The 22,235-nt window shown below is 55.1% G+C and overlaps 2 protein-coding genes across 2 annotated transcripts in view; both read left to right on the top strand.

Moving 5' to 3' along the window:
* Window positions 1–8,231, top strand: part of BLTP2 (bridge-like lipid transfer protein family member 2) — a 46,450-nt gene extending 38,219 nt beyond the window's left edge. Inside the window, 8 exon segments of the mRNA XM_087924110.1 lie at window positions 941–1,121; window positions 2,637–2,723; window positions 3,939–4,049; window positions 4,151–4,286; window positions 5,776–5,900; window positions 6,517–6,618; window positions 6,848–6,982; window positions 7,832–8,231. Coding sequence (XP_087780236.1) covers window positions 941–1,121; window positions 2,637–2,723; window positions 3,939–4,049; window positions 4,151–4,286; window positions 5,776–5,900; window positions 6,517–6,618; window positions 6,848–6,982; window positions 7,832–8,017 — 1,063 coding nt within the window. The 3' untranslated portion in view covers window positions 8,018–8,231.
* Window positions 8,232–11,655: 3,424 nt separating this feature from the next.
* RSKR (ribosomal protein S6 kinase related) lies at window positions 11,656–22,235 on the top strand. Its single transcript, XM_087922811.1, is given in 13 exon segments — window positions 11,656–11,779; window positions 13,964–14,129; window positions 14,132–14,202; window positions 14,298–14,381; window positions 14,484–14,552; window positions 15,153–15,222; window positions 15,573–15,680; window positions 17,139–17,179; window positions 17,424–17,451; window positions 19,263–19,352; window positions 19,436–19,621; window positions 19,884–20,017; window positions 20,619–22,235. Coding segments are annotated over 13 exon segments (1,602 nt in total). The 5' UTR covers window positions 11,656–11,713; the 3' UTR covers window positions 21,108–22,235.

The following is a 22,235-nucleotide window of genomic DNA, read 5'->3' as shown; positions in this document are numbered from 1 at the left end:
AGGTCGTCTAGTCCAGCCCCCTGCTCAACAGGAGAACTGTCTGGGCTCTGTGATGGGGCATTTACAACTTCTGGAAGCAAGCAGTTCCACTGGTTAATTTTCCGAGCTGTTTGGAAGTTTCTTCTTAATTCCAGGTTGCTTCTCTCCTGGATTAATTTTCATAGGTTGCTTGTCCTGCCTTCAGGTGCTCTTTAATTAAACAGTCGGATTCCTTCCTTCCTTCCTTCCTTCCTTCCTTCCTTCCTTCCTTCCTTTCTTTCTTTCTTTCTTTCTTTCTTTCTTTCTTTCTTTCTTTCTTTCTTTCTTTTTCTTTCTTTTTCTTTCTTTTTCTTTCTTTCTTTTTCTTCTTTGGAGAATAGCTTGACTCCCTCTTTTGGGGGGCAGCCCCTCAAATACCGTTACGTCCCCGCAGTCCTCCTTTTCTCTAGACGAGCCAAGCCCAAATCCTGCAACCGTTCTTCATACGTTTTAGCCTCCAGGCCTTCGATCCTCTTAGCTGTTGCTCTTCTCTGCACTTTTTCCAAAGTCTCAACATCCTTTTTTGTAGTATCATGACCAAAATTGGGGACAGTATTCCAGGTGTGGTCCTCGAGTTACGACTGTAGTTGAGCCCCAAAAATATATCTTGCTAAGCCAAAGATTTGCCCCATTTCACATTTCTTGCCACAGATTCACTTAACAAAACCTTGCGCCTCTTCCCGTTAGTCACACGGTTCTTAAGTGAACCTGGCCCCCCCATTGTTGAAGATCACAAAAGCCGATCGGGGTGCCGTGACCGTCATAAACACGAGTCGGCTGCCGAGCCTCTGAATTCGGACCACGTGATCACGGGGAACGCTGCTGCAACGGTCGTAAGCGTGGAGAAGGGTCGTAAGTCCCTTCTTTCCGTGCCGCCGTCCCTTTGGCATCGCTAAGCAGGCGTCCGCCCCTCTTCCCTCAGGTGCTTCAAGGACTTCCAGCTGCAGAGAGCCAACAAAATGGAGCTGCGCAAACAGCTGGAGGACGTCAGTGTGGCTCGGCGGACCGAGTTCTACTTCGCCCAGGCCCGCTGGCGCTTGACCGAAGAGGACGGGCAGCTGGGCATCGCGGAGGTGGAGCTGCAGCGCTTCCTGTACAGCAAGGTCCGAGGGTTGGGATTCTACCGGATCAGACCGGTTCTATAGAACCGGTTGTTGTGATTCTGCCCAGTTCAGAGAACCGGAAAATCGTGCGCCTGGCTGGCCCCGCCACACCCCGCCCACTTACTCCTTACCTCAGGGCTCTCCAACCTGGCCACTTTAGACTTGTGGACTTCAACTCCCAGAGTTCCTCAGCCAGCAAAGCTGGCTGAGGAACTCTGGGAGTTGAAGTCCACAAGTCTTAAAGTGGCCAAGGTTGGAGAGCCCTGCCTTACCTGGCATGCGCGCCATCCAACTTGCCTGCTAAGTTGCTATTCTTCCTGTGTTTTTCACCCCGACCATCAGCTGTTCTGCTGTGCCGGGAGATTTTGATTAGCTAGGAAGTAGGAAATCATTGGATTTCTTGCTTTCTAGCTAATCTACAAGCAGAGCTGAGCCTGAAGCTTCTATTATTCAGTGCAGACTCAGGTAGCCGATGGCAGAATGGTAGATCTCTGAGTGAATCTGTGATTCTGTGAGCAACTCAATCTGCCTGCCTGCCTTGCCTGATTTGGGGTAAATGTTGCTCCTTCTTTTATAAAAAAAATATATCAATATTTACATAATTTACAAGATTTACATACAAACCATGCCCAGCCAGACACATGACCACCAAGCCACACCCACAGAACCGGTTGTTAAGAAATTTGAATTCTGCAGCTGAGCCAAGCCAGCTCCAGCTTCGGCGGCGGCTGCTGACCACTCCAGCCTCTTAAAAGAATAAAACAGACAGAAATGCAGGAAATGTGTGTGTGTGTGTGTGTGTGTGTGTGTATGTATGTGTATGTATATATATATAATTATAAAAAGGTAAATATATAATTGTACGAGTAGAGAAATATACCAGGAACTGACAATGAAAATGAAAGTATTATTATGTAAATAAATAAGAAGCCGACTCTGATGTACTGTCAAAAAATGGAAATGCGGTGTAAAACATTTGGAAAATGTGTAATAAAGATATTATTTAAAAACGAAAAGAATATAACAGTTGGAAGGGACCTTGGAGGTCTTCTAGTCCAACCCCCTGCCTAGGCAGGAAACCCTACACCACTTCAGACAAATGGTTATCCAACATCTTTTTTAAAAAAGATTTTGTTGGAGCATTCACAACTTCTGGAGGTAAATCATTCCACTGTTTCATTGTTCCCTCTTTTAGGAAGAATACAGAATAGAGAATAACAGAGTTGGAAGGGACCCTGGAGGTCTTCTAGTCCAACCCCTTGCTCAGAATTAATTCCAGGTTGCTTCTCTCCTTGATAACTTTCCATCCGCCTCTTAAAATCTTCCAGCGTTGGAGCATTCACAGTTTCGGGGGAGCCTACGATTTAATTGATTAATTGTTCTAACTGTCAGGGAGTTTTTCTCCTTCGTTCTAAATTGCTTCGCTCGCCTTGGTGAGTTTCCCTCCGTTGCGTCTTGTCCTGCCTTCAGGGGCTCCTTGGGGAATAATTCGACCCCCCCCTCCTCTTCTTGCAGGTAAACAAGTCGGACGACACAGCCGAGCATCTCCTGGAGCTAGGCTGGGTGACCATGAACAACCTGCTGCCCAACGCCGTCTACAAGGTGGGTGGCCCACCGGATCCAGTTGGGTAACAAAACGTCCGGGAGCCAGACAGCCAGCTCAGAGCACGGACCCGCTCCCACGGCCAGTGGTCCTAGCCCAGGGTCGGCAATCTTAAACACTCCCAAGAGCACAAAGGTCCTAACCAGAAGCCCCCCCTCCTCCCCATTCAATTCTGGAGCTGACCGGAAGTCCAGTTCCCCCACCATAGAGTCTCCTCCTTCCTCTACCTGCCCTAACTGAAAGCCCTCTCAACTGTGGAGCCGACCAGAAAACCTCCCCTTGCCATAGAGTCTCCTTGCTTCCCCCGCCCCCCAACCAGAAAATTGTGGCCCGACCGGTGACCAGGAGCCGCAGCAGAGGAACAAAAGAGCCACATGTGGCTCCAGAGCCGCGGGTTGCTGATCCCTGTCCTAGAGTGTCAAGATTCCAGCCATTGCCCTAATGAAATCGTGATGCTCGAGCCAAACTTCAAAAAACTTCAAAGGATTCATTAGAGGCGACACCTTGGCCCTGCCCTGTATGAAGCCAAATCTGGCCTACGTCATTCACAGTCCCCTGTGACCCTGTTTTCCGCCCCACCCTCCCGGTGATGTCATAAATCAGATTTTCCAACTGAGCTGGGTGTCATCAATCACATTCTCCAATTCAATATATTCGTGGGGCAAAAGCTCCGGTAGTTTAGCTACAATCTTTTAAAGATAAAGAGTTGGAATGTACCTCCGCTTCAAAACTGCTGCACGGCTCTCCCCGATTGTCTTCCTCCCCCCCTTTTTTTATGACAACGACTAATACAGGCCTAGGAATGTTCGATGAGTTGACATTCGGCTCCTCTCACTCCTTGAAGGTGACCTGTATAAAGCAAAAACAATTTGAGTGCAGATATAGAATGTAGAGTTGCGAACCCCGCCAAGGCCGGGTTGGATGCTCTGCATGGAACTGTTGCTCTAAGGTGATTGGCCTGGAGATTCCTACACTTTACCCAAGGCGCCTCTGATAAGGGGCAGCCCTTCCCTTTGATTAAATATTGGTGTTGTCTCCTGTGCCACCTCGAATCGAGGATTTGCTCCAGCTCATCATGCGTTTGGCCCCCTGTGACCATGGGGTCTGGGGGCTCAGGGTCGATCCCACCACAGGTTTTAAGAGGGCGTACAAGCAAGGAGGGGGCTTCCCCCCTGCAGAGGGGGAATTTTGACCTCTGGTATGCCCCCCGCCAGGTAGTCCTGCGGCCCCAGAGTGCCTGCCAGTCGGGACGCCAGCTGGCCCTGCGGATTTTCAGCAAGGTCCGCCCGCCCGTGGGCGGCATTTCCATCAAGGAGCACTTCGAGGTGAGCGGGGCTGGGTGGAGGGCTGAGCCCTCCCTCCCCTTTTTGCACGTGGGGAGCCTAATCTCCGTGCCCCCTCCTCCCCCCCCCAAAAAAAACCCCAGGTCAACGTGGTGCCGCTGACCATCCAGCTGACCCACCAGTTCTTCCAACGCATGATGGGTTTCTTCTTCCCCGGACGCAACGTGGAGGAGGAGGAAGTGGGCGACGAAGAGGACAAGTCCAAGCTGGTGACCACGGGTGAGCGGGAAGGGCACCCCCAGCCCCCACCCCTCCAAAGGAGGCTGCCTTGCGCCTCTCTCTGCACGCTTCCCAGCTCCGTCCTGGGGGGGGGAGGGGGAAGAGCTGTGGGAGCTGGGAGTTTTGATGTGAACGGAGGCAAAATCTACCATGTTTTCCCAAAAATAAGACCCTGTCTTATATATTTTTTTGTCACCAAAAAAAGGCACCAGGTCTTATTTTGGGGGGATGCCATCCACTGGCTAACCTTGATTGCGGGCTTCACACTTGGCCTCCTTTTCGCTGTCAAAGGCCTTCCGGAACTCCTCCTTCTGTGGCCAGCAAGGCTCTCCTGAAGGCCTCTGCACCCTTCAGGATCGATCCAGAGCTTTGTCATCAGCCTTCAGAAAGCCTTGCTGGCTGCAGAAGAAATGGGCCGGCAAGGCAGGTGTCGGGGTGTGCGAGGCCTGGCTACACCTGCCCAAAGGTAAGTAGTAGGGCAACTCCGCCACTCCGCATGCCCACCCTGGCTTAATTGTTACCCGTCCATTCTGGAGTGGGTGGGGTCTTAATTAGGGCTTATTCTGGGGGTAGGGCTTCTCTTGGGCGCATGTGTAGAAATCAAGGTAGGTCTTACTTTCAGGATGGTTCGTATTTTCGGGGGAAACAGGGTACGTGTCCCAGGATAATATCGCAGGATCCAATCTGGATCGGTCACGGGGACCGGAGGTTTGAGTCCTCCGAGTTGTGCTGGATCCCCCTCCGCAGGGAATGTCATGCCTGACTGTGTGTAGATTTAAATTTAGTAGTGTTGATGGGTGGCCATTAAGTGGTTAAGTGTTTGCCCTGGTAAGCTAGCCGTGAATCAGCATTGAATATTTTTATGGGGTTATAAAATAAAATGAGATGCCAAATACGAAAGGAAAACGGTGGGGAAGAGAAGCGAGGGAGGATAAGAACGAAAAGGAAAAGATACGTTGGCTTCAGATAAGACATTCACATCGAATCGGCACGATTTGCTTTTTTCATCATCATCGTCATAATGTGAGCCAGCCCTTTCTAAGGATCTGTCAGTCTAATCCAGGGGTCTCCCCGCTTGGCCGCTTTAAGACTCGGGGGCTTCAGCTCCCAGAGTTTCCCAGCCAGGAATTCTGGGGGTTGAAGTCCACCAGTCTTAAAGGGGTTCAAGTGGGAGACCCCAAAATCAGAGCTTCATTCCTTTCCACTCCAAGCAGAAAGTTCAGAAGCGGTTTCCCTGCGGAAACAGAAGTCCTTATTATTATTCTTTTCCTGTCATCAAAATAGTCAAATTCTGCCATTTCAGCCAACTGTCCACCAGCGCTCCGATTGACCGACGAGGCTTCTCAATCGTCACTCTTTGGGCTGTTTTTGTCCCTGCCCGGCCGACAATCGTAGTAGCTGCAAAACCGAATGCCCCGTCAAAGGGTGGGGGGCTACCCGTGAGTTGGGCTCTCCTCATCTGACGGGAGTTTTTCTCCTGGACGCGCAGGTATGCCGGTGGTCAAGCCGCGTCAGCTGATGGTCTCGGAAGACTCGCTGGGCTCCGGGAAGGGCATGGGCCAAGGGCTGAACCGGACATCGGGGGTCAGGCGCTCCTTCCGCAAAACACCTGAGGTAGCCGCCGCTCGGGGACTTCTTGGCCCTTGGCCAAGCGAAGCACCCCGAGGTCGGAGGCGTGTGTGTGTGTGTGTGTGTGTGTGTGTGTGCAGGGTCTTGCTTCCTCCGTGCCCAGCGGTGTCCTCCCCTTCTCCGAGAGAGACCCTCGGGAAGTGCCCTAGAGCAGGGGTCTCCCACCTTGGCAACGTTCGGCCTGGCGGACTTCCTCTCCCAGGCCGGCTTTGCAAGGCCGTTGTTAAGTGAGCTTTGCCCCTTTCACGACCGTTCTTGCCACAGTTCTTAAGCGAATCCCTGCCGTCGTTATAAAAGTTTAGCAAGACGGTCCGTTAAGCGAATTCCTCTGCCAGTGTGGCTCCTCCGAAGGTCCCACAAGGGGGGATCAGTCCACGTGACCCTAGTCGTGAGTGTGAAACACGGTCCCTTTTTCCGGTGCCATCGCAAGTTGGAACGGTCACTAAATGAATTTGTAAATCGGGGCTTGTCACGGCCTGGTTTGTGGGGGTGTCTCCCTCCTGCGGCAGCCTTGCCAGGAAAGCCGGGGGACACTGGGGACGAGGTGGGGGACGCTGGGCTGGCTCTAACGGCCGTTCTCCCGCCCCGCCCTCCTCCCCAGTACCCAGTGGACGACATCGACAAGATGAAGGAGCGAGCGGCCATGAACCACTCCTTCATCTACATCAAGATCCCCCAGGTGCCCCTCTGCGTCAGCTACAAGGTGCGTATGGGGCGGGGTCATGGGGGGGGGCAGTCGGGGGTCTGCCTAGTCAGAGGCCCCATTGGGTTCTCCCCTCCCTCCCGCCATCTTGTGGCGGTCAGTTGCCCAGGATTGCTTTGTTGGAGAGACAGCGGTTGGGTCAGTGTCTGGGGTGGGGGCCGCTAGGAAAAGAGTTCGGGGGCTTCTGAATACCCTCCTCTTTCCTGCCCCCTCCCCCCCGTCACTGCAGGGGGAGAAGAACAGCGTGGACTGGGGGGATCTCAACCTGGTGCTGCCGTGTCTGGAGTACCACAACAACACCTGGACGTGGCTGGATTTTGCCATGGCGGTGAAGCGGGACAGCCGAAAGGCCCTGGTGGCCCAGGTGAGGTTGGGGGGGCAAGGGGGCTGGGAGCAGGGGACGCCATGGGGGGGGGCAACGAAGCCCACCCTCCAGGCCAGGCATTGGAGTTGGGCCTGAGGCTCCAGAACCACCACCTGTCCCTGGTACTCAGCTGACAGGCGTTGCAGGGATGGCGCCCTTAATGCCGGCTGTGGTACCCGATGCTTCTGGCTGTGGATTATGGGATTATGGGATTATGGGAGATAACATTCCCTGGGATGGGGAGAAAGTGGGTGAAAGCCAACTCCCTCCTTTCCTCCTTCCCTCCCTTCCTCTCATCCTTCCTCCCTCCCTCCCTCTCTGCCTCCTTTCTATCACTGCTGCCTCCTTCCCTTCTTCTTCCTTCTTTCCTTCCCGCTTCCTTTCTTCCGTCCCTTCTTTCTACCTCCTGCCTCCTTCCCTTCCTCTTCCTTCTTTCCTTCCTCTCCTTCCCTCCTTCCCTCTCTCCTTCCTTCCTTTCTTGCTTCTTCCTTCCTCTTCCTCCCTCCTTCGTTTTCCTCTTTCTCGCATCCTTCTCCTCCCTCCCTCCTTCCTTCCTCTCCCTCCCTCCTTCCCTCCTTCCTTCCTTCCTCTCCCTCCTCCTTCCTTCCTCCCTCCCTCCCTCCTTCCTTCCTCTCCCTCCCTCCTTCCTTCCTTCCTCTCCCTCCCTCCTTCCTCCTCTCCTCCTCCTTCCTTTTCCTCTTTCTTGCATCCTTCTTTCTCCTCTCCTCCTCCTTCCTTCTCTCTCCCTCCTTCCTTCCTCTCCCTCCCTCCTTCCTTCCTCTCCCTCCCTCCTTCCTTTTCCTCTTTCTCGCATCCTCCTTTCTCCCTCCCCTCCCCTCCCCCTCCCAGGTCATCAAGGAGAAGCTGCGCCTGAAGCCGGCGGTGGGCACGGAGTCCCGGGGGCCGCGGCAGGAGAGCAAGCTGGAGGGGCCGGTCCAGCAGCAGGAGGAGGACGAGAAAGCCCGGCTGCTCATCGGCCTGAGCGTGGGCGAGAAGAACCCCAGCAAGAAGTCCATCTTCAGCCGGCGCAAGTGAGCCGGACGCAGCCGCCGCCGCTGCCACGCCGGAGCCCGGCCTGCAGGCGCTCTCGGGGAAGAGGAGGAGGAGGAGGAGGAGGCCCTGCAGGCTGGGCGTTGGACGGAGACTGACGGGGCCCCGAGGGCCCCAAGCGCTGGCGGGAAGGACCAGGCGGAGAAGAGTGGGGGGCCCTCGGGGGGGGGGGAGAGTTTAAATAACAGAGTTTATCATTTGGAGCCGCCTCCTGTCGTGATTCCTCTTCCCCCTCCCCCGCAGCCCTGAATCTGCCAGGGGGTGCCGGCCCCCAGACTCCCCCTCCTGCAGCCTTAAGGGGCCCTTGGAGGGCTTCAGTCCAACCCTCCCCCGAAATCCAACGCATCCTGTGTCTTAGTGACCCCCCCCATGTGTCTGAGGGGGGCTCGAAGGCAGCCCAGAGGGTGGGAGGCAGGCTCAGGGTTCCCCACCCAACTCTGGGGGGGCTATTTGGGCCTTTTAATTGGCTGACCTGAAAACAGCTGCCTCTGAAGCTCCCTTGGCCCCCTCAGCCGGAGGGCTCCTGAGCATGCACAGAGTGTTTCTCCGGGTTCTTCTTTACAATTGTCCCTCTTTCAAAGGGCAGGACTTAGTCCAACCACTTTTCTGTGCGTTGGGTGGTCAGCCACAGGCAGTCCTCGTTCAGTGACCATCCAAAGTCACAGCAGCACTGAAAAAAAAAGCGTCGTAGGGCTGCTTGTCACACTTAACGACCGTTGTGGCATTCCTGCAGTCAGGTGATCAAAATTCAGATTCACATTTATGACAGCCACGGCATCCCCGGGGGGTCTCATGATCCCCTTTTGCTACCTCTCTGACAAGCCCAGTCAGCGAGGAAACAAGATTCACTTAACAACCGTGGCAAGAAAGGTCGTAAAATGGGCCAGAATTCCCTTAACGTCTCGCTCAGCAACAATGAAACAAATATCAATTTTGGTGCTCAGCTGTGGTCGCAAGTCGAGGACTGCCCGTCTTCTGCAGCCGAGAGCCGTGTGGAGATCCAAAGCTCTAAGCGGGCCAGGGGGACCATCCACAGATGGACGGGGGTCAGTGCAGGGGACTCTCCAAGCCCCCTCACTCAAGGCTGCTGGGACTCAGCCGCCACGCTTTTCCACCTCTGAGCTAGAAAAGGCTGCTGGGGTGGAGGCAGCCGGCGCATAAAAATTAAAGAACAGCCAGAGACACGTGAACAATATGAAAAAGTTTCATTATGAAGGTTTTGCCAAAGGGAATTCTGTCCGTGGACAGAAACCATTTTCCCCAGGAGGGCCGGGGTTTATATACAGGCTCAAATATACAGTCTCTGCCCCTTTCCTGGGTTCACACTCTACCCAAGCTACATATCTCCCCTATTATTGTAGCGTAACACCTGTTTCCTTGTCCTTGGAAACTACCCTCGTTCTCACGGCCGTGTCTTCCTGTTATGTCCATCCAAGCACAATGGATCATTAAGAGGTTTCTGCTGGCTCAGGGTGACCCAGCGTCTCTCACCTGTATCTGTAAGCCAACATTACAAACCGCTATTCCAGCCAAGAACTTGACATTTTACTTTCGAAACGTAACAAGTGACCAAACATCATGTGTTCATTAGATCCACTTATATAACTGTCTGGTAATCGTTGCACAGGTCAGCTATCGGATGAACATGGAATCTCTTCCGTTCTTCATTTTCTCAGGTGTAACTTACAACATGTAGTTTCCACATATTAACAGTCCTCGACTTATATCCATTTAGTGGCCATCTCAAGTGACAACAGCACTGGGAAAAGTGACGTATGACTGTTTTTCACACTTGTGACCATCGCAGCAGCCTCCCGGGGTGTGTGTGTGTCACATGATCGGAATTCAGACCCTTGGTAACTGGTTCATACTTGTGACTGTCGCAGCGTCCCTGATCCCCCTTTAGTGACCTTCCGACAAGCAGTGGGGGAGGGGGGAGGCCAGATTCACTTAACGACCATGTGACAACTGCAGTGATGCCCTTAACCCATGTTACTAACTTAACTGCAGTGACTCACTTAACAACGGTGGCAAGAAAAGTCACACAACAGGCAGAACTCAACAGGTTTCTCTAGGTCAATCTGGGGCCCGATTGTGGTCGCCATTTGAGGCCCCCCTGTGCCAATGCAAAGGAAACGGCCCCCCTGCGCATTCAGCCCTCTGCCCGCCTTGTGACAGCCCCCTCGGGGGTTAAGGGGTCCTCGGCCAGGAAGGGGCCTGGTGCCTCCCTCGGCTCCTCTTCTTGGTTCAGCCCAGGTGTGCGGGGGCTCCTTGGGGGGTGGAGGGAGCAGACCCCAGACTCAAAAGGAGTTCCGCCTGAGTGCGGCCCCTTCTTTCCTCTGAGGCAGAGGTGCTGCCTGGAGAATTCTGGGAGTTGAAGTCCACCAGCCTTTAAAAAGTGGCCATGTTTGGGGACCCCTGATTCAAGGGATGCTGCTTGGTGGGGTGAGCCGGGCTCTTCGGAGGCCTTGGGGAGCCCCTGGCCCTCTCCTCCATCATCCTTGGGTTTGGGGGGGTTCTTTTCCTTCCTCCTCCTCCTCCTCTTCCTTCTACTTCACCTTCTTCCCTCCTTTTCTCCTCTTCTTCCTCTCCCTCCTTCTATTTCACCTTCTCCTTCCTTCCCTCCTCCGCCGCCTCTTCCTCCTCCACTATCTTCCATCGTTCTTCCTTCCTTTCTCTTCTTTCCTCCTCCTCCTCCTTCACCTTCTTCCCTCCTTTTCTCCTCTTCTTCCTCCTCTCTTCCTCCTCCTCTCCCTCCTCCTACTTCACCTTCTCCTTCCTTCTTCCCTCGTCCACCTTCTCTTCCTCCTCCTCCTTCACTATCTTCCGTTCTTCCCTCCTCCTCCTTCTCTTCATTCTTCTACTTCACCTTCTTCCTGCCTTCCTTCCTCTCTTCCTCCTCCTCTCTCCTGCTACTTCAACATCTTCCACCCTTCTTCCTTCCTTTCTCCTCTTCTTCCTCCTCCTCCCACTTCACCTTCTTCCCTTCTTCCTCCTCTCTCCTCCCTTCCTCCTCCTCAAACCCTCCCTTGCAGCACTGGAGATGTTCCCTAGTTGGGTCACGAAACGTCTGCCAAGAAACGCAGCCCAGCCCAGAGAGCAGCGGGGACCCCCCAGTCCGGCCCTCAGCTACAAATATTCTCCTTTTATTGGCTGTTCCCCCCGCCCCCCGCCCTTTGCATAAACACCACCGGACTCTGCCCAGGTGAGGCTTGCACCTTTCCCACCCAGAGGTGCCTTCGGGAGTCTCCAGCCAAGCATCCAGACGTTGCACTGCAGGTCCCATCGGCCCCAGCCAAAGGCATTGTAGTCCAAGCGAAGCGAAGGAGAGCGGAGCCTGCGCCCGCGGGCGCCACCGGGGATTTGGAGGCGGGGCAGGAGGCATTATGCAAAAGAGCGGTGGGTGGGTGCGGCTTGGCTTCCCGCAGCCAATCCGGTGCGAGCTCCGCAAAGGCCACGCCTCTTGGGCGGGTTTTCCCAGCCGCGGGAACGTCTTGAATGCCGAGCAGGGGCGGAGCCTAGGAGGAGGCGGGGCGGGGCGCACCACCTGGGTTTTGCATAAGGGGCGTGGCCGAGGGCTGCCGCCGGGGGATTAGCGGAGCGGGGCGGCGGGGGGGTTACGTAAACGGGATTACCGCGGGGCCTCCGCTCCTCCCAGGGCGCCCACCGGCCGCAGCCCAGATGGGGGCCGCGGGCAGCCACCCCGCCGCGGAGCCGGCCGAGCGGGGCTTCCCCCCGAAGTTGCGGGTAAGGCCGGCGGAGCACGTGCGGAGCGGCTTCCGCGGCCCCCAAATGGGGAGGGGGTCGCGGATCAACAACCCCCTCCACCCCGCCGTGGAAAATGGGGGTTCCCCCGGGGTGGCTCAGCTGCAGGAGGGGGAGCACCGCAAGTGGGGTGGGGGCTCCATGCCCGGGGGGGCGAGGGGGGACGTAAAGCGAGACCACCCTCCGCCCGCCCGGATAAAGAGGGGAGGGCCGGGGGAGGGGACTCCCTCGGGGGGAGGCGTTGAGGGAAGGGGCGCCTGCGGGGGGCTGAGCCCCTCCTGGCCCTCCAGAAAGACCCCCGGGCGGGCTTCGGGGGAGGGGTCTCCTTACCCTGGGCGGCTGGGAAGAGGATGGGATTTGGAGTCCGCCCGTGGGCTCTGCGCGGGGGGGGAACCGAGAGGGGCTCCCTCGTTCCTCCGAGGTTGCGCTGCCCCGCTGGATCCCGCCTCCTCTGCGGGGCTCTGCTCTGCGCCCCTCCAGCTCGCTTGGCCTGGAGCCCCCCCACGCCCCCCAGGTGGGCGGGTGGTTGGTTTTCCCTGCCTCCCTTCCCTGGTCTAATATTTGGAATAAACTCCCCCTGCTTGAGTAGGGAGGGGGGTTGGACTAGATGACCTCCAAGGTCCCTTCCAACTCTGTTATTCTATGATTTCCTCCCTCCCTTTCAGCCTCACAACAGCCCTGCCAGGTAGGCAGGGAGATCAGGGCTGGGGGGAGGGGAGGGAGATTTTGCAGTCGTGACACCTGCAGGTGGAATCTCCCAGCAGAGGCTGACGGGGTTGGACTGGATGACCTTCTGAGTCCCTGCAACAACCCTCACCCACCTCAAGCTGCACACAAGACACACAGGCTGGTTGGTAGCTCAAAAGCTCGAGTCCTAACCAAGAACCTAGGAACTGTTCAGGTAGCATTGGAGGATATAAGCTGTTCCAAGTAGGGTGGTGGTGGTGGTTATTATTATTATTATTATTAATATTATTGTTGTTGTTGTTGTTGTTAGTGTTATACACAAAAATGACAGTATATATAGCAAACGAGATAACTATGCTGGGTTTCGTATCAGAAATCACTAGTCAAACCCTTCCCAAGTGTTTAGGACTGCGTGTTGTATCAGCGGATTATGCGAGCAGATCCCAGTAAGGTGGCCTTCTGCAGCTGACCGATGGTGATTTGGTCAGCGCCAATTGTCTTTAAGTGCTTGCCTAGGTCTTTAGGCACAGCAGCACCCAGTGTGCCCAGTACCACTGGAACCACCTGCACCGGTTTATGCCAGAGTCTCTGCAGTTCGATTCTCAAGTCCTGATATCTGGTGATTTTTTCAAGTTGTTTCTCGTCGATCCTCCTGTCACCAGATATGGCAATGTCGATGATCCACACTTTTTTCTTCTCCACAATCGTGATATCCGGGGTATTGTGTTCCAGAACATTGTCAGTCTGTATTAATAAAACAACAACATAATAGTAGTAGTAGTAGTAATAATAATAATAATAATAAGAATAAGAATAAGAATAATAATGATAAAATGTATAGGCCTCCCCATCTTACCTCAAGATAACTCTTGGTGTTTTGCAATCATAAAAAATAAAAACTATATAAATTAAAAATGCAAGCTAATAATGCAAAATCCAATGTCGACTCACCAAATATCGCTGCGGTCTTTTTAGAGCTGCCATAACAGAAAGGGAGCAGGGAGCAGTGCGGCAGCTTGGAAATCGAAAGTGCATTCCATCAATGTTTTTTTTTCAAAGATAGTAACTAGGGGACTGAAGTTTGTGCCGGGCAAAATTCGAACTGGAGAGCCTGACTGATGACTATGGACGTGTCCCATTGGAGGATATGAATTAGGACACACTCAGGGGTTGGGGGAGGGGGGAACCAGGGTCAAGGGTGACAGTGAATGATGTGCCTCGAGAGTCAGCTGCAATCAAGCAGTGCTGACATGTTAACTGCCAATAAATCCTTTGGGAGGTTTGGAAGAGACGGATGATTTAATTGGGGGGTCACTGCGGGAATCCTGACCTCCCAAACACGACGGCCCATTGAAAGACGGGCAGGGTGGGAGCAGGTTATGGGGTGGGGGGGAGTGGGGGTTTCTCTTTCCCGCTGACCCTTGTTGGGGGGGTCCCACGTCAGGCAGAGCCCCTCACGCACCCCTGTCCCCTCCGCAGGGCCACGGCACGGGTGCCCTGCCGGACGCTTTGTGGGCACGAAGCTGGAAGCGCCTCCTCTCCCACCTGGGTGGGACTCTGGAGCAGGCCCTGGGCCCCCGAAGCCCCCCAAAGGGAGAGCTGGCGCAGGGGGATGGGGAGACCCCCGAGAGGGCGGGGAGGCGTGGCCAGCCGCCCCCCACGCCTCGCTCTTCCTGCCCGAGTTTCCCGTCCAGCCTCCACTGCAGAAGCAACTCAAGGTGGGTGCCCGGGTGCAGGAGGTGGGGGGTCTCGTGGGGGTGGGGTGGGGAGGGGCTGCGCCCTCACCCCTTCGCCTCTCTCTCTTTCCCTCCAGGTTCTGGGCTTCCTGTCCAAGGGCGCCTTTGGCACCGTCCTGAAAGTGCTGGACAGCTCCCAAGCGAAGGTCTTTGCGCTGAAGGTGGGACCCCCTTCCGCCTCCCCCCCACCCCCCCCACCCCACCCCACCCCAGAACTCCCGGGCCCCTCTCACCGCCCCCCCTCTCCCCTGTGTCCCCCACAGGTGGTGCCCAAAGTGGAGGTGCTGCGCAGGGACAGCGTGAGGCAGTGCAAAGAGGAAGTCAGCATCCAGGTGAGGCTGGGGGTCTTTTGGGGGGGGGCGGTGACGGGGTGGGGGGCTGGGGGTTTTCGGGGGAGGGGTGACAGGGGGTGGGGCTGGGGGTTTTCGGGGGTTGATGGGGTGGGGAGGCTGGGGCCTAAAGCAGCACTAGAACTCTCCAGCCTCCTGGTGGTTGACCCAAAGTCACCCAGCCGGCTTTCAGGCCTAAGGCCGGACTAGAAATCCGATGGCGCATAATTGAAATCGATCGCTCATCAACAAGGCTTTATTATTTGATAGCTTTTATTTTGATTTAGTGAACTTATTAAACCTCTGTTGCCTCTCTCTGAGTGTGAAAGGCGACTCTGTCAGGGGGTGACCAAGGCAGGGAGAAGAGAGCGGTGCCACGTGTGCGAATTTACCAGACCCCGGGTGCTAAAACTCCCGTATTTCATATATATATATGCATTTCAACGTTCCCTGCAGGTTGCAAGAATTAAATTCCAATGATAACATTTTCTTGAAGCCCCCAGCCTCATTCTACACAGCCACCCCCTCCCCAAGGTAGTGAACCCCCTCCCCCACAAGTCTGACTGGCTCCTGACCCCCACCCCCTTTCTCTTCCTTCCCCAGAGGCAGGTGCACCACCCGTTCCTCCACTGTTTAGGAGAGAGCTGGCAGGGGAAGCACCATCTCTTCATTAGTGAGTGAGCAGCTGCCTGGGGGTGGGGGGCAGGGGGGGCTTAGGTAGCTTAGAGACCCCCCTCTTCAATGTCCCTCTGCTCCTGCGTCTGTTCCCCCCTCCCCCTTCCACAGCCCCCCACCCCCACCCCGCTTGGCTGGGATCATAAAGATTATTTCCTGCTTTGTGCAGCCATAAATCTCCTTTCCCCTCCTCTCCCTCCATTCGGCCAATCCTGCAACACCCCCCCGCCCGGTCTGCAGATTGTCCTTCAGCCTTTTGCAATGGGGGGGGGGGGGCCATGAGCAGGATGAGCTGCCAGGCCTCTCGAGTGAGGGGTCTCTGTTCTCCCCCCACCCCATGCCTTCCAGTGTGCAGCTACTGCAGCTCCGGCGACCTCTTCACGCTTTGGAAATCGTCGGGACCCTTGGCCGAAGGCGCCCTCCGACTCTTCGCCACGGAGCTGGTGCTGGTGTTGGGTGAGTGAGGGCCTGCCCCAGAGGCTGCAATGCAAGCCCCCTCCCCCTCTCTGGGCTGCCCCAGACCTCAACCCCATATCCTTATTTTTATGCTGGTTATCTACCTGCTATTCTAAACCTTTTAGTATAACGAAGGGTATTATAAACCATTTATTGTATTAAGTGGGGCAGTGCCAATGGCAGTGCCCTCTGGAGGTGCAGCCCCACTTAATACAAGCATTCATCATCTTCATTTAATGACCCCATAATCCCTTGCAAGGGGTAGTCTGGGCAACTGAACGGAATTAGCAGAGTGTTGGAATGGCCGGATGCTCTTCTTGTCACCGATATGGAGTTTTGTTCGGCAGATATATTCTCAGCTGCCCCTAACTAGGACCGAACTCACAGCCTCCTGATTGGGAAGTGCTCTGCCTCTAGGCTACCGCTGCACCGCGCTTAATACAAACATAAATAATAATATAATAATAATAATATAATTCTTTATCGGCCAGGTGTGATTGGACACGCAAGGAATTTGTCTTCAGTGCATAAGCTCTCATTGTACATAAAAGCTATAAGTGATAAATTGGGATCGCGGTCATCATAAAAATACATTCATCATAGAAATCAATTGCCAGAAGCGGACGGCATATAGCTAGTCCTCACATGGCCCCCAAATTTCCTACTGAAATAGCTGAGACCGTTGCTAAGTGAGTTTTGCCCCATTTTGCAACCTCCTGTGCCGCAGCTGTTAAACAGATCATTGCATTTGTTAACGGAATCAGGCCGTCTTCACTTGGGATGGACTTTGGGCTGGCTGGGAAAGTCGCCCCTGGCAATCAGTTGATCCTCGGATGCCGGACTGGTCATAACTGCGGGCTCTTTGGCAAGCACCCCAAATTCGGATCCCATGACCATGGCGATGTGGTGACTTTTGAAGTTCCACCACAGCTCCCTGACATCTGGAAGAGGCTGGGATTACGGGGCGCTCTGAGCTGGGTGGTTTTCTTGCAGACGTTTCGTGACCCATCTAGGGATCATCATCATAGTAAAGAAAAGTCAATTGAGGGCAAATCCCCCTCCCTTGTAACACTGATGACATTACCTAGTTCAGTCGTGAAACGTCTTCAAGGAAACAATCCAAATCAGAAAGCACGAAGGACCCCGCAGTCCTCCTCCCCCTCCTCCTCTCATGCAAACCTTCCTCCCTTCCAGCACTGATGATGTTCCCTAGTTGGGTCATGAAACATCTGCAAGGAAACAGCCAAGCTCAAAAAGCACCAAGGACCCCATAGCCGCCATCCTCCTCCTCTTCATCATCTTCCTTCTCCTCCTCCACTTCTCCCCAAACCCCGCTCCCTTGTAGGACTGATGATGCTCCTTAGCTGGGTCATGAGACGTCTTACAAGAATACAACCACACTCATTTCAACCCTGAGCTACAAATATTCTCCTTTAACAATGTTGTTTCCCTTTGCAGCCTATCTTCACAACCAGGATATCGTGCACAGGGACATCAAGGTACGGGACCCCCTCCCCTCGTTTCCTGGAGTGGTCCCAGGGGCTGGGCAGGAGGGCAGCCTCCTTCTCAACTGGCTGCAAAACACTTGCCTCCCCCCCAGCCCCCCCAATGCTGGCAGCCCTTGACCAACCAATCGCCCTGCCTTGGTTTCATTCTCGGCCCCACAAGGAGGAGGAGGAGGAAATGAAATCTGGGCTCCGTTGCTTCTTTCGGACTCAGGTTTCCTTTTTGCTTTCTTTGCAGATGGAAAACATCCTTTTGGATGAACAAGGTAACGGTGGGGAAGCGGCGGGGGGCGGGAGGGAGGAGGGGAGGGGGCTTCGGCTGGCCCCCCAGCCTCATTTGGGGGCCTTGTGAGAGGGCCGACTCAGCTGCAGGGACGGGCAGTAAGTGGAATCCCAGTCTGGCAGCGGGAAAAGCTGTGGGAGGCACGTGGCCGGTCCCCGTGATGCCGGGATGCCGCCGGTCTTAAACCAGCTGTTGAACCAGCTGTTCTCCAGCCCAGGAAGTCCGTGCTCCGGACTGGAAGAGGGACTCCTCTCTCTCTCTCTCTCTCTCTCTCTCTCTCTCTCCCTCCCTCCCTCCCCACGCACGGGCGGCAAAAGCAGAGCCTCCCCCTTCGGCCAGGAGCCCCTTGGGAATTATGCCGACTTGACCACCGGAGGACTCCCACCGCCCAGGATCCCTGGTCCAGCCCATTCAGAGAGACCCCAGCTGTTCTGACCAAGGATTCTGAGACCCTAATTACGCCCACGCTTATTTTAAAAACGAGTCTTGTTTTAGTGCAACAATGGGAATTATTTTCATCCCCAGCCGGTAATGAATCTCAAAACAGTTCCTCGAGATAAGCACCCACCTTTCTCCCCTGCGAAGTGCTGCCAAGAAGTGTCACATGAACTAGAAAAAAACAACCGAAATACACAGAGCTTCAAGGATGACTCGAAGCCAATTGAACGACTTTGCTTCCTGCAAAGGTTCCTCTACCTTTGCCTGTCCTTTATCCCTTACGGGAGGGGCAATCGCCTCCCAGCCTTACTCCGAGTCGCCCCTTCTGCTTCACCTGCTCTCACCTTCTAGCAGCTCTGTGCGGCACTGGGAACAGCCTCCCCAGGGTCCTCTTCCTCACTGCAGCCAGGCTCCAGAGGCAGCACCCCCACTCCCAGATGGTCGTGGCCCCACCTCTGCCTCGGACGCAGGACCCTCGTCCGAGTCCAGACTCCCGGACCCGTCTCTGTTCTTCCCCGCTGTCTGATTCCGCTGCCGTCTGCACAGGCTGCCAGCCAACCACAACACCAGCCATGATTCAAAGTTACGACCAACCCTCCCCCCCACCTCAAAAGTGGACTTATGACTCTGACTGTTGGGCTCCCTCTGTGGTCATGTGACCTCACTACAGATGCTCGAGTGTTTGCAGCGTCTTGTAAGCGCATCTGAGGAAAGTTCTGCTAAAAACGGGCAGGTCCTTCTGCTTTCCAGCAAAACTGTGCCTGTGGCTTTCGCTTAGCGACGCAGCGTCCGTTTAACGATGGCTGCAACTTTTTAACATTACCCATTTTTACCACTGTGAAGACTTTTCGACCGTCGTGGGTGGGCTGTATGACGGTCGTACCTCGAAGGCTCAGGAATTCAGGCAGCTGGAAGTCCACAGGTCAAGTTAGGTGGTCCTCAACTTATAACGGTTCCCTTAGTGACCATTCAGAGCTAACAACAGCACAGAAAAGAGTGACTTAGGACCGTTTTTCACACTTAACGACCGTTGCAGCCTCCCCTGCGGTCATGTGATCAAAATCCAGATGCTTGGCAAGTGACTCCCATTTATGACGATAAATGTTATGACTGTCATGTGATCCCCTCTTGCCACCTTCTGAGCAGCCGTGGGGAAGCCGGATTCGCTTAAGGACTGTGCTATCCACTTAACAACCACCGTGATTCACTTAACAGTGGTGGCAAAAAAGGTCCTAAGATGGGGAAAACCCAAGGAATGTCTCGCTTTGCAACAGAAATGTCAGGCTCCGTTATGGTCATAAGTTGAGGACTTTCCTGTCGTTGATCTTTCTCTCTTTTCTGCCCCACCTGGCCCAGGTCACCTGAAGCTGGCCGATTTCGGCCTCTCGCGGCATCTGCCGTGGGGCAGGCGAGCCTTCACCATCTGTGGGACCCTCCAGTACATGGGTAAGGGGGTCGGGAGGACGGGAGGGGGCAACCGGGAGGGGGCCAGCTGAGATCCGTGACCCTCTGCTTTTCCTTTGCGGCAGCCCCAGAAGTGCTGAGCGGTGGTCCGTATGCTCACGCCGCCGACTGGTGGTCCCTGGGGGTGCTGCTGTTTGCGATGGCCACTGGGCAGGTAAGGAATTGGAGGGGGGGTCTTGGTACCCCAGGAACCTGCCTCCACCACCAGCCAGCCAGCCATGGGAGATCGCTGCAGGTTTTCAAGATCAGACAATGAGGACTCTTACCTAGGGCAGGGGGGTTGGGCTGGATGACCTCCAGGGTACCTAGAATTCTACGATCAGGGCCAAAGAGAGAGGGGTGCAGGAGGGGCTGAGCCGTCACGGTTCCACTCTGGTTCGTTTAAGCCTCTTCGGTGCCAAGGCCGCCTTCTGCCTGGCTGGTCTTCCTCAATACCGTGGCCAGGGAGTCGAGGGGAGGGGTCTGCTGACCACCTGCTTGTCCGGGGGCTGAGTAGCCCGAGGGGCACGGGGTGAACGGGGTCTTTGCCTCCCACAGTTCCCCGTCCCCCGGAGCGAGACCACCTGGCCATGCTGCGGAGCGTGAAACGCAGCGCCTACACCATCCCGGCTGGGCTCAGCCAGAGCCTCCGTCTCCTGCTCAGCGAGGTGAGTTTCCCCACTGGCCCCTCCGAGGCCCCCCACCTATTGGCATCCTCCTCCTCCTCCTCCTCCTCCTCCTCCTCGAACGCCCTTCTCCCCACCCTCCAAATCTCACCCCTGAAATACATGGGGCCAGAGGAGCCTTCAAACGGGGCGGGTTGAACGGGGGTCCTAAGGCTAAGCTGGAGAAAGTGTGCCAGCTTGCACACACACACACACCCAATCTACACCCCCCCACCCGCCTCCCAGAATTGAGGAAGGCCCCACACCTGAACAATTCCTACTTAGGACAGCATCAACCAGGCCAGGGGTCTCCCATCTCGGCCCCTTTAAGGCCGGTAGATTTCAACTCCCAGAATTACCTCAGCCAGCTGGCTGAGGAAGTCTGAAGTCCACAAGTCTTCGTTGAATTCTGGGGGAAGTCCACTTCAAGTTGAATTCTGGGAGTTGAAGTCCCAAGTCTTAAAGAATTCTTCAAGGTGGGAGTTGAAGAGAGTCTTAAAGTTGAATCTGGGAGTTGAGTCCACAAGCTTCAGGCCAGGTGGGAGACCCCTGATCCAGGGGGATGCCAGGTAAACCGCCCCTCCCTTCCTCTCTCCCCTCCAAGCTCCTGTGCCAGGACCCTCAGCGCCGCCCCTGCCGTCTCCACCACTTCCGCGCCCACCTCTTCTTCCGCGGAATGAGCTTTGATGCCGACACCCTCAGGAAGCAACCGGCCGATTTCGCCCTGGGCTGGCAGCGACTGCAGAGCCCCCCCGCAGACCCCGCTGCCTTCTTGGAGTTTGACTGTGACCTGGGGGGGGGGCTGAGCCCCACCGGCCTTGCCAAGGGGTGCAGCGCCCCCAGTGGTGCCCACAAGACGCTCCTGGCAGGCCCTTTTTGGCATGGATCCTCAGGTCGGAACCCCACTGTAGACACCCCCCCCTCAAGGCGGGTGCCCCGTTACTGCCAGCGGGATGTGGGCACCGGGTTTCCTTCTCTCCAGCCCTCCTGGTGCATTTTTGGGAGGGTTTGGGGTGGGTTTGGGGACCAGCAACGTCAGAAAGGGTGCTTGGGGCAGGGGGTTGGACTAGATGACCTACAAGGTCCCTTCTGACTCTGTCCATCTGTAAGAGGCAGATTGGCAGAGCAGGATCGGACCAGGGCGGTCCGAAGGATGGGACCATTCTCTTCTTCCTACTATTTGGATATTGATACGGGGAGTCCTCGACTTAGCGATTGTTTGGAATTACAACGGGACTTAGGACCAGTTTTCACACTTACGATCCCCGTGATCACGTGATTAAGCTTGAGGTGCTTGGCAACCGACTCGTATTTACGACGGACTGCAGTCTCCCACTCCCACGATCCCCTTCCGCCATGGGCCAAGCCAGATTCACTTAACAACCAGCTGACTAACTTAACAACGGCAGTGACACAACTGTGCCAAGGAGGGTCATGAAACGGGGCAAAAATTCACTTCGCAACGGTCTTGCTGAGCAACAGAAAATCTGGGGCTTGATTCTGGTCGTAAGTTGAGGAACTCTCCTGGCTTTTAAACCGTCCACGGGGAGCCCAGGTTCACTTAAGAGCCGTGGGCTGAAGCATTGCAGGGAGTCACTTAGCAACCCTGGGCAGGAAAGGACGTCGAAAAGGGTCAAAACTCACTCAGCAACGGCCTCACTCAGCAGCAGGGCTCAATTGCAGTCGTAAGTCGAGGACTATTGGGCTTCAGTTGTCTTTTTACCAGTTTACAGGCTGCGTCCCTGCTTGGCAGTGGGTTCTGCCCTCCGACTCACACCGGAAGTCCCTTTTGGGGGTCTCTGCCGGGGTCCCTGCTTGGTCTTGGTGTGGGTGGGGGGATCAGTGCTCAGGGTCTGGGGGTGCTACTCAGGGTGTATGGAATAAATAGCTCCTTCTAATCCAGGGGGGGGTCCAAGCTAGGAACTTTTAAGCCGTGTGGACTTCAACTCCCAGAATTCCCTGGGAGGCTCTAGGGATTCTGGGAGTTGAAGTCCACAGGTCTTAAAATCCCAACCCTTTGACACCTGTGGTCTCATCCTTGCCTAAGTTGCTTAAAAGCACAACCAGCAGAAAGAATGAATCCCCTTGCTGGATTCTGAGCAGTTTTTTCTGTTTAGGATTTAGTTTTTCTTCTTCCTCCCCCACTTATGTTGATGTTGTATCACAGTTTATGTTAGCGTGCGTGCACGCACACACACACACATATATATATTCCCGTTAG

The sequence above is a fragment of the Pseudonaja textilis genome, chromosome 1 (genome assembly GCF_049901715.1).
Source record: "Pseudonaja textilis isolate UNSWEBS1 chromosome 1, rPseTex1.2, whole genome shotgun sequence".
Lineage (NCBI taxonomy): Eukaryota > Metazoa > Chordata > Lepidosauria > Squamata > Elapidae > Pseudonaja > Pseudonaja textilis.
Note: the sequence above shows the minus strand (reverse complement) of the source record. Positions and strands in the feature narration are given on the sequence as shown.